General features: G+C 36.6%; 1 protein-coding gene across 2 annotated transcripts in view; it reads right to left on the bottom strand.

Annotated features, from left to right (window-relative positions):
* Window positions 1-12,403, bottom strand: part of ANKRD45 (ankyrin repeat domain 45) — a 53,844-nt gene that overhangs the window by 33,492 nt on the left and 7,949 nt on the right. For both annotated transcript variants that reach the window (XM_051998931.1, XM_051998930.1), the window contains exon 2: window positions 965-1,292. In XM_051998931.1, the coding sequence (XP_051854891.1) occupies window positions 965-1,292 (328 nt within the window). The remainder of the gene's footprint in view (window positions 1-964; window positions 1,293-12,403) is intronic.

The following is a 12,403-nucleotide window of genomic DNA, read 5'->3' as shown; positions in this document are numbered from 1 at the left end:
AATGGACATTGTAATGTATAATAACCCTAAAATAGTTGATTGAAGCCAGATTGTGAAAGTCTTTAAATGCCAGATGGAGGAGCTTTTTGTTTACCCTTTTTAACCCTGGCAGTAATAGAAAGCCACTGGAAGCAAGACAGTAATATGATCATACCAATACTTCAAGAAAATCATTTTGGCAGTTCTTGAGGGAAAAAAAGGATTGGTGTTAGGATAGAGTTGAAATAAGAAAAGGATAAAATCTGAGAGGAAGAGGAGAAGCTTGAGGGGAAAGACAGAGTTTGATTTTTAATATGCTGGATTTAAGATTCCTGTGGGACAGCCAATTCAAAATATTCAATAGGCAGTCTGCGGCGTGCGATTAGAACTCAGTGGTTTAGAGAAATAAATTTGAGAGTATTTCTTTGCACAGAAAAGACAGTTTCACTCATGACTGCCATGGCTTTATTTTAGGACAGGGGTTCTTAACCTGAGGTCTATAAATTTATTTTTAAAACTTTGTAATTATATTACAATGTAATAGGTTTTCTTTGTGATCCCACATATTTTATTTTATGCATTTAAAAACAATACACTGAGAATAGTCCCTAGCTTTCACCAAGACTACCAAATAGATATGACACAAAAAAAGCTAAAAACTCATGTTCTGAGGAGATAAAAGATTTCTTCGGAAAGATTTGATTTGGGCTCTCAGAGCATTAGAACACTGGCTTCTCCAGCCAGAGAGAAGAAAAAATTGAAAGAAAATCATCCCTCTATGGGAGAGGGAATTTCCCTGCCCTCACACAACAGAGGACACTTAAGTTGCTTTACTCCTAGCAACACTTTTTTTCTATGTACAAATGAAAAGAAAATATAAAAGCAGCTGCCAAATTCAATCAATCTTAAATTAAAGATTAGAGTGCTTTGTTAGTTGGTCGATTTCATTCCTAAGAAATAACACCAAAGAAAAAGAAAAGAATACCTCTATTCGTTTTCGCATTCATGTTCACTCCGTATTTTGCCAATACTTTAATCACTTCGCTTTGCCCAGCCATGCATGCTGTATACAACAAGTTCCTACCAAGAACATCTTCTTCCATGACTAGCTTCATGGCATCCGAGTGAAGGGGTTCTTTTGGGTCTTCAAAAATCTTCTGCAGACGGACTACATTTCCTGTAACAATGTGTCGGAGAAGAGGATTTAAGCCAGGAATTTCCTCATCTTCTTGTTCTAGGATTTCTGGTTCTAAGATTTCTGGTTCTTTGACAATTTCTGGCTCTGGCTTTGTATCCTTTGCCTTGTGTGACACCTGAGAAGAAAAAAAGATGTTTAAAAAAAAAAAAGCACATATTTTGGGCCTAGCTCCATGCTAAGTACTTACAAAGTAAAGGGAAGATCTTCTCTGCCTAAAAGACATTTAAGCTTTAAAAAGGTTTGTTGATCTGATGGGCTTGGCTCTTTTCATCGAAGAGATGATTCAGGCCAAATCTAATAGACTTGTGTTGGAGAGAGCCATCTGTCAGAGAGAGAACTATGGTGCTGAGTGTGGATCACAACATGGTATTTTTCATTTTTTTGTTGTTGTTTGCTTGCTTTTTTGTTTTCTTTCTCATTTTGTTTTCTTTTTGATCTGATTTTTCTTGTGCAAATATGGAAATATGTTTAGAAGAATTGCACATTTAATCTTTATTGGATTACTTGCTGCCTAAGGTAGGGGTTAGGGAGAAGGGAGAGAACAAAACTTGGAACACAAGGTTTTGCAAAGGTGAATGTTGAAAACTATCTTTGCATGTGGTTTTTTGTTGTTGTTGTTGTTGAGTCAATTGGGGTTAAATGGCTTGGCCAGAGTCACACAGCCAGGAAATGTTAAGTGTCTGAGACTAGATTTGAACGTCAGGACTGGTGCTCAATCCATTGTATCACCTAGCTGCTTCTCTTTGTATGTATTTTGAAAATAAAAAAGCTATTTTTAAAAAAATGTTTGTTGAATTGAACAGAGTTATTGTTGTTTATTCTTCAAAGAGGACCAATGACATCATGAAGGTGATGCCTTGACTTAACCATGAACTGGATTTAAGTGAGGCAGAACTGCACAAAATTCTCGGCCTTTCCTCCAGAGTTATCAAAGTCTAGTGGCAAGACAAAAGTCAAAAGTTGCAATGACCCAGAATGTAGTGGGTGCCTCTGGTCTTTCTAAATAAAAGTCTTTTCCCAAGATTCAAAATGATGGTCCAATTTACCAAACAGCAATCCGAAAAATAAATGAATGAATGAATGAATGGATGGAATGAATTGGTTGATTGATAAAGACATCAATCTGGGAGGGAAAGATCCTTAAAATTTCTGTCCAGAACAAAAAGCAATTGCTATATACACTCATTCTAAGTCATCAGAACTTAAACAATGAGCCACTAAGGCTTGGGCTGGGGCTATTTTTGGCTATTCAGTGAAACCCAGAGTGATTTGGGTTTAAAGGGTAGTCAGGTAGCTCCATTTGAAAGACAATGAATTGGTCCAGAGAATCACTGGACTCTTTTAAAAATCATTTTTTTAAAAGTCTGTTTTTGGGGGGGATAGCTGAGTGGTGCAGTGGTTAGAGCACCAGCACTGAAGTCAGGAGGACCTGAGTTCAAATCTGGCCTCAGACACTTAACACTTCCTAGCTGTGTGACCTTGGGCAAGTCACTTAACCCCAATTGCCTCAGCAAAAAAAAAAAAAGAAGAAGAAGAAAAAAAAAGTCTGTTTTTTTCAAAGCTACATTTCAAGAAGTAATCAATTAAAATTGCACATGACAAAAAGCAAATTGTCTCAGCTTTGAGAAAGACATCTAGCCCCCAATTCCTAAATATAAGCAACCAAAAATTATATTCTTCTGTATATAATACCCACATGTATAGCTATGGTGCCCCAAGTAAAGAGAGAGGGACCACATATGGTAAGGGGACGCAATTATAAGTGGTTTCAAGGGAGGCAAACATACATCTCTAACTCCATCTCGCCCTACCCTTCTCCAAGACTTTCATTCTTTCCAAGTGCTTTTAAAAGAGTTAGTTTTAAGGATTCTGAAAACCCTTGGTTCTTCCAAGGTAGCATAATCCAAGGAAAGGTGTGACCACTACTCTCCCAGCTTTAAGGAATCACAAACACTATCTATACTCCTAACCCAAAATTGTCACCAGGGTACTCCATCCATGAAATGTGGATAATAAGAGCAGCCACCTCCCAGGGTGAACTAATTCAGTTGATTTCAATGTAGAAAGAACTTTATATAATCTCCTAGGATTCAAGCACTGGAATCGAATTCACAGGGTCTGAATTCAAATCTTGCCTTCCTCTATTACCATCTGTGTACCATCTATATGTCCTTAGAAAAGTTCAAATCTAGCCTCAGACATTTACTCCACAACTCATCTAACCTCTCTTTGCTTAGTGTGCTCATCTGTAAAGTGGGAATACCAATAGCACTTAGCTCCAAGATTGTTGAGAGAATGAAATGAGATTATGCTTTTTAAATCACTTAATACCTCATATTGAGGTACTGACACACATTGAGAGAAATTATTTTTTCTCTTGTATTAATATGCTATATATAAACCTATAATTATATTGTACATATATAATTATATCATAAATAATTTATGTATGTAAATAATATATATTTATTATGTATATTACGTAGTTATTATAATAATGGAATTATTATATTGAGACCAAGGTTTTTCCCTTTTCTATTTTCTTATCTGGAAATCAATCAGTGTGGAAAATCTCTTTCAAGTATGTATCACTTTCCTCCCTAGCCATTGCCTTACATAACTGCAAAATTTACTTCTCCCTATTTTTAAATTCTGAAACAAATAAACAAAAAAAAGCAATATTGCCATTGCTACTGGACAGGATGTGCAGTTCAATCCCTCCAATTAGTTTACCTCTCGACTTCACCTACTTATTTGTATATTGTTTCTCCCGTTAGAATCAGTTCCTTGCAATGACTGCATTTTTGCCTTTTTTTTTATCTCTAGCACTTAGCAAACACTAAATAGTGAGTGATCTATAACTCTTGAATATCCCTGTAACTTTCCAAATCTAAGTACTACTGCTCCCCCTCCCCCTGATATGTTCTGTCTTCTACTAGAATTTAAGATCCTTAAAGATAAGGACTTCTATTTGTTCAGCTCTAGCCCTTAGCGTATTACTTGACTGGCAGACAGTTTTAACAAATATTTATTTAATAAGTATTCATTAATTCAAGTACTTGCTCAAAGGAGCCTAAAAGTCTTGGAGCAAATTTTAAGCTTTGATAGCTTAAAATTACACCAAGAGTTTTTGAACATCATGTATAGTATAGTATAGTACTGCTTTCTCTGATTTCTGTACCACACCAAGATTATTTCCAGAAAAAACTTCAGGAATGTTTCTAGTCTATATGACTAGAGCTGGTCCTTAAAAGACACATAGGATTAGGTTCTTCAAAAAAGCAGCAAGTAATAAAATCCATGTCCTTAGATATTTATACATAAATATACAACATATGGGCAAGAAGGAAGATAAACTAGAAAACCTTTACATACATATATAGACACATACACCATCTTGATAAACTAAATTATTGGCTAAAATTACTAAAATGAAACTTAAAAGAGTTAATGTAAAAAATCTTAAATTGAAATTTCAAATCAGTTTTAAAAAATAGCTAACATTTATATAATACTTACTATGTACTTTATTGTAGTTATTATCCTAAGTGCTTTATAATTATTATCTCATTTGATCCTTACAACATTCATGGGAAATAAAAGATATTATTATCCCCATTTTACAGATGAGGAAATTGGGACAGAGGTTGAATGGCTTTATACAGATAAAAGCATCTTAGGCCACATTTGAATTCAAGTCATCCTGACTCCAAGCCTACTACTCTACCCACCACAGCATGGTTAGATGACTTTTAGTCCCCGCCAAAAAATCATTGGGCTTTTAGTGGGCTTCAAGGTCAATATAAGTCAACAATGTGACATGGCAATCAAAACAATTAGTGTGATCTTGGGCTGTGCTCAAAGGATTATAGAATACAGAAAAAAGAAGAAATCTTGCTTTGTACTCTGACCTGGTCACACCATATTTAGAACATTTTGCTTAATTCTGATTGTCACATTTTAGAAAAGAGCCTGATAAACTGGAAAACATCTAGAAGATATTGGCAAGGAAGGTGGAAGATAATCACTTAATTAAAGCAGAGATCTAAATCAACACTAAATTAAAAGAAAGGAAAAATATTAAAAAGACATTACATATAATTATAACAACTCTAACCTGACCCATAACATGTTGTTAGCTTGATAATTGGAATTGGATAAAAATGACAATATTAAATGTGCTAATTATCATTTCCTAAAGGAGTTTAACTAATATAAAATGTTCCTCACAATAACATTAAAGAATCCAGAAACCGTCAGCCAATAGTTTATCTCCTTGCCAAGCAAAGATATTTTTGCTTAACGTTACCAAGCAGTATCACCTTGCAAAATAATAAAAGGCAACAAAAGGGGAAAACAATGCTAGCCCAATTAACCCAGATCATCCCCAAAACATATATAGAGAAGAAAAAACTGCAAAGAGGACAACATATAGATACAAGTAGATCTGCCATATTCCAATAGCAACTTATTCTCATTGATAACAAAAAGTCATTAGAACTCTCAAAATTCAGTACTTAATTGCTAAATGAATAAGTGAAATGACATTTAAGAAGAAAAATTTTGGAAAAGCTGCTAGACAAGACCAAAGACAGAAGAACACAGAGAATTTTAAAAGATAGACAAGGACAAAATTTTAAGACATCACAAGAGTAAGATTCTAAAATAATGGGGGGAAATCACAGATAGTACTGTTACCAAAAAAAAGGTAACTGAAAAGCTATTAACACCTACCAACTTATATGCCTACTTTTTTATCTTTATAAAATCTGAGAATAGTCCACACCTGTATTGAAGTTATCCTTGCTTATAATGTAAAAGGTGGGATTTCCTACATGATTTTCTACAGCTGAGCAAAGTATGTTTTCACAGCAAAGTATGTTAACTGCCAGAAAGACATAGAGGATGAAAGATCTTACTGTGTTAGTTTCTTAATTACAAAACTAATAAAAATTAACTCAAGGTTCAGCTAGTTGGCCCAATGGATAGAGCACTAGCCCTGAAGTCAAGAGGATCTGAGTTCAAATTTGACCTCAGACTTAACACTTCCTAGCTGTGTCCTGGACAATCCCCAATTGCCTCAGCAAAAAATAAATAATGGAAATTAACTCAGTAGAGTAAAATGCAGCCTTAAAGGTTCTACCTCAATCAGATGTCTCCTTTCCAGATAAATGAATATTATATAAGATTCCTTGATAGATATTACCAAAGAGATAACTTTACCTGATGATTCATCAATTATCAATATGATTAAAGCATAAAACAGGGAGACCAATTTTTTCGACGAATGTCATGGAGAATGTGCTGCATGGAGTTCAAATGGAAGAAATATATTTCCAGTCTTGAGGAATATTTGCCCTTTCTCATTTAAATAATTAAGGAAAATAAAGTTTCTGTCCTCCATAAACTACATATAGTAAGGACTGAAGCTTGTAAGGAAAAAGTGGCAAAATAGTAGCAAGCACATTCTCTTCAATTTATAGGCATGTTAACATTGCCAAGAGCATCAGGTGACTTGTCCAGACTCATAGAGTCAGCATTTGTTTATTTATACAGAATAAATAGAACATAAATGCGTCAGAGAGGGAGAGTGTTTGGCAGTTGAGTGGGAGAAGGAAAAGCTTCCAGAAGAAAGATGTATCTGAGCTACATTTTAAAGAAATATAAGCATACAAGGAAACTAAGATGAGACCATAGTATATTGCAGATATTAGAGAGAGTGCAAAATCACCAAAGTGGGAGTGTGTTGTGGGAAGAGCAGAGAGAAAGTCAGTGTAGCTGGAAGAGGAGTAATATATAAAGAGGCTATGATAAATGTGGAAATAAGTATAGAGTAACTATACATGCTTAAGCTACAGTGAATTACTTGCTCTCTAGGGGAGAAGTGGGGGAAAGAAGGAAGAAAAATTTGGAACACAGGGTTTTGCAAGGATTAATGTTAAAAATTTAAATATTTTTAAAGTATATATATGTATGTATGTGCATGTGTGTGTGTGTGTGTGTGTGTGTGTGTGTGTATGGAGAGAGAGAGAGGCTGTTGGAAAGATAGGTCAGGGTCAAGAGATTTGTAGTTTTGTTGAGTTGTTTCAAGAGTGTCAGTCTCTTTGTGATCCCATTTGGGTTTTTGTTTTTGTTTTTGTTTTTTTTTAAGTAAAAATACAAGAGTAGTTTGCCATTTCCTTCTCCAGATCATTTTACAGATGAGGAAACTGAGGTAAACAAGATTAAGTGACTTGTCCCGGGTCACACAGCTAGTCAGTGTCTGAAGCCAGAGATTTGCACTCCAATTCCATATCCAACACTCTCTGTACTATAGAGCCACCTCATTGTCCTCAGGCTGACTGTAAGGGGCTTGAAAAGACAAATGAAGGGTGTTTGGTCTAGAGACAATATAGTGCATGGGGAGTTTATTGAGTAGAGAAGTCATATGTTTAGATCTGCATTTATGGAAAATCACTGTGACAGCGATAGGATAGATTATGGTGAGGAAAGGGGAGGCAGAGATACAATTTAGAAGACACTCTCAATCGTCTAAATCTGAGATAATGAGATGTTGCTGGCTTTATGAGTCAAGAGAACAGATGTGATATGAAGGCTGTCATGGAGAGAGGGAAAAGTGCAAGGTCTGGCAATCACTTAGAAATGTAGAGTGAGACTACACACCTGTCAAATTGTCTAAGATGACAGGAAAAGAGAATGATGAATGTTGGAGGGGATGTGGGAAAACTGGGACACTGATGCATTGTTGGTGGAATTGTGAACGGATCCAACCATTGTAGAGAACAATTTGGAACTATGCTCAAAAAGTTATCAAACTGTGCATACCCTTTGATCCAGCAGTGCTACTACTGGGATTATATTTATACCCCAAAGAGATTTTAAAGAAGAGAATGGGACCTGTATGTGCAAGAATGTTGTGGCAACCCTTTTTGTAGTGGCTGGAAACTGAAAATTGAATGGATGCCCATCAATTGGAGAATGGCTGAATAAATTGTGGTATATGAATGTTATGGAATATTATTGTTCTGTAAGAAATGACCAGCAGGATGAATACAGAGAGGCTTGGAGAGACTTACAGGAACTGATGCTAAGTGAAATGAGCAGGACCAGGAGATCATTACACACTTCAACAACGATACTGTATGAGGATGTATTCTGATGGAAGTGGATTTCTTCGACAAAGAGACCTAACTCAGTTTCAATTGATCGATGATGGACAAAACCAGTTACAACCAGAAAAAGAAACTAGGAAATGAGTGTGGACTACTTGTATTTCTGTTTTTCTTCCCAGGTTATTTTTACCTTTCTAAATCCAATTTTTCTTGTGCAACATGAGAACTGTATGAATGTGTACATATATATTGTATTTAAGATATACTTTTAATATGTTTATGTATGAGACTGCCTGCCATCCAGGGAGAGAGTGGAGGGAGGGAAGGGAAAAGTTGGAACAGAAGTGATTGCAAGGGACAATGTTGAAAAATTACCCATGCATATGCTCTGTCAATAAAAAGCTATAATAAAAATTTTTTAAAAGAAATGTGGAGTGAGAAAAATGAAGAATAAAAAATAAGGTTACAGATTTGGGATGCTAGAAGAATGCTGGCAGTCTAAACAGAAATAGGGAAATGATTTCAATAGAGCTAATAATTTGGGAAAAAAGATGATGAGTTCTGGTTTGGACATGGTGGATTTGAGATGTTTCGGGGACTTTCAGTTCAAAATGACCAAAAGTGATAAAGGACTAGGTTGTGTGATAGAAACTGTAGTTCTCTATTGGGATCTGTATGTATTATGTGTAGAGAAAATAAGTAAGCCCATGGGATCTGATGACTACAGAGTTTTGATGTACATTTAAAGTTAGAGGATGGTTATGGATGAGCAAGCAAAAAAGACTGAGGAGGACTGGTCAGACTAGTGGAAGGGGAACCAAAGCAAAGGAAGAATAAAAGATAATTAATGGACAATCCAAATGCTGCATAAACGTCCATGAAATCTGTCACATCAGCATGACAGTGGAAAAAGTGCCTGGTTTGGTGTCGAGAATAGATAGATTAATGTCTTGAGTCTGTTACTTTCTATTATTTATATGATCTTGGTCAAACTAAGGCCAAATCTATCTAGGCCTAGAATCAATTGACTGTAGATTTCCCTTTTATGATCCTATGAAGCTTTGCAGCCCTACCCCCAGCTCATTAGGTAGCTCTTCTACCTAATTAAGTAGGATTTATGGGAGAACATTGTCAGATGCGTTGAGCTATAGATGGGTTGTGATATGAAAAGATATTAGGAATATCCATGTTGTTGAAATTAAGAGTCCATTAATTTATCAAAAAAAAAAGGCAGTTATATGAAGGAACCTAGGGAAAAAATTAACAAAAACAAGAACATTTCCCTAGCATTGTTTAGAAGGATGCCCTGATCAGTCAAAATGAATATCTGTGCCTGCCTTGAAGAGAGAGATGAACAGTCAAGAATACAACTTAAAGATGATATCTAGATTAGTCAAGTTCCTTTGTCATAGTTATAGTCATCAAGCAACCTTGTGATAGTAACTTTGCTAACCATATAAATTTTCTTCTTGGAGAGAGAATGTACTGACAACAGTATACTGATCTATTCAGCAATTTTGTCATATGAATTAATGAAACTGCCTTTCTGGCTTATAAAAACTCTTTTTTAAAGCTATTTTAGTGCTTTTTGCTCATGATTACTCCTAGATGAAAAGTTAAAATTAAATGTCTAAGCTTGTAAATCTGAAGACCAAATCCTGACCCCCCTGATGACCCTAACAAGATGAAGGCATTCCATTATACACTCTGCATTATCCTCCTGACCTCTCTCTCTCTCTCTCTCTCTCTCTCTCTCTCTCTCTCTCTCTCTCTCTGTGTGTGTGTGTGTGTGTGTGTGTGTGTGTCTCTGTCTCTGTCTCTCTCTCTCTCTGTATGTCTCTGTCTCTCCTTTTTTATTTTTTATCACAATTATATAACAATCACCAACAACTCAGGATAAAAGACCTACCTGAAGATATTATGTAGTGACAAGATAGCATTGGGTTATAAATGTAAGGAAAATTGTGATTTTTAAAAAGTCTCATGTTCTAGTCTCACTCAGCTCTTGTCACTAATTAGCAGTGACCATGAATAAACCACTTAACTTTTCTCTATCTCAGTTCTGCCTACTTTGTGGGTTGTAGGCAATTTACTAATATATGTAAGGTTTTTGGAACATATATTTTATAAATGTCAGAGATATCATTATCATTATTATTCTAATGCTAATCTTTTTCAACGGAGTTCAGATAGAAATGGTCCTGGGACTAATCTCTACTATTAGTTCTTTTATATTTGATGTTGTATAGACTATTACACGGATAAATTGGATTGGGACCGCCACCTTATCTACTACACTGAATTCGTTTTCAATTCAAATGGAGTGGCAGACAGCAAAAGGGGGATTTGTTATTGATATTGTTGTAGTTATGATGTTGAGGATGACTGCCTCCAAAAGAGAGATGGGGTGACCATCTGTCACCCCAGAGAGCTTCAGGGAAATCCCTGAGAATGCTTCCCAAGACTTCATCCATTCTTTTGCATACCTACGGGCTCTCTGCAGAAAGCAACCGGACACAGGAGGTATTGTCTGCCAAGATCACAAACACAGGAGGAAGAGAAGGGCACTGAGAAGTGGATTCTGGGAGCCTTTCCTGAGACAGAAGCCATCACCCTGTGCCATTGCGGGAAGGGCAGGGAAAGGAAAAATCCTGGGCTGTCCCTGATTGTAACACACGCACACAAATCAAGTGCAAGGAAGAGAATCAGAATGGCTGCCTTTTACAGAGACAGGTGTTAGGGACATCTGGGAACTAGCCAATGTTCTGTCTTGTACCTCCCGCCCCCCCTCACCCTACCCCCCACCATCTCGCCTCTCCATTGTCCCAGCCAAACTGGACGCAGCCCAAACCAGGTTTGCTTGCCCCACCCCCCTTCTCTTACTGAGTTCGGGCTGTAGGCTTCCTCCGTTACCATGGTGATTGCTGCCTCGGCCTCCGCCGGGCTGCTGTCGATGCAGAGCATAACTGGTAGGAAAGGGGGAGGCGGAGGCATCTTGCAACCCATACCTTGCATCCCCTGAAGCCAGAGCAACGCCGCACCGGCGGCCGCAGCCGGGCTCCCTCCCTCCCGCTTGTTCTCAGGCCCGATGTTAGCCCGCACTTCCCAGAAGGCCAGGATCTTAACGTTAACACAAAGCCGTGTTGGGTTCCAGCCTTTCCCAGGTTACGCTTTTGCTTTTTTTAAGCGGAAGCATTTCTGATGATTTGTAAAAACCCGAACTAAACTTGATCTTTTGCTCTATGAAAATTCTGCCTTGATTTACCACATCACTACCGAGAAGCCATTTATTAAAGCTGATCTTGTCCAGGACTACCTTGGGCACTCTGTGAAACAGATTCTAAAACACGATGCCTGACTTTAAGAGATTTAAAATCCAAGTGGACAACATAAATGAAAATACTGAGAAGCCTGTAAGAGTCAATGAAGTGCCAAACTCACAAATAAATAAATCTTTCTAATTTATTCAGAGCTAGGATTTTGTTGTACGTGAGGATAGAATAAAATGATTCCTTCATTACCATTCCATCAAGATAAGGCCTTTAGGAAGTAGAATTTTAGGATCCTGAATTTAGAGATGGAAGGAACCCCAGATAATCAAGTTTTCAATTTTGCAAATGAGGATGTCTCAAACTGAAGAAAATAAGATACCCTAAATCAATTAGTATATAATGGAACTGAGATAAAAATCTAGCTCTTCTGAGTTCAGATTCTTTTCCTGTACTGTTCTCTTTCAACCTCAGAAGAAAGGGAGAGGGGAGAATTTGGCAAAGCTAAGGGGGAGCTATTCCAAAGTGCAGAGAGTAGCAAGAATAAGGATGTAGAATCAAAAGGAAGAAAAACAGTATAATATATCCAACAGGTTTATCAGTTAACAACTGAGAAGTTATCAGTTAATTCCCAAACGCTTTTGTTTATATATGAATGATATGAAATATAATATATGTATAATTGTTATGTTAATTTTTCTATAATATATAATATAACATAAAAACATATTAAATATATTATTTGTGTGTGTATGCGTTTACATACTAGAAACTGCAGCAAAGATGAGAGACCAAGGGCTAGTCATTTCCAAATGCAACATTGTGGTTGATTAGTAGCAGTTTGT

The sequence above is a fragment of the Antechinus flavipes genome, chromosome 4 (assembly GCF_016432865.1).
Source record: "Antechinus flavipes isolate AdamAnt ecotype Samford, QLD, Australia chromosome 4, AdamAnt_v2, whole genome shotgun sequence".
In the NCBI taxonomy this organism is placed as follows: domain Eukaryota; kingdom Metazoa; phylum Chordata; class Mammalia; order Dasyuromorphia; family Dasyuridae; genus Antechinus; species Antechinus flavipes.
Note: the sequence above shows the minus strand (reverse complement) of the source record. Positions and strands in the feature narration are given on the sequence as shown.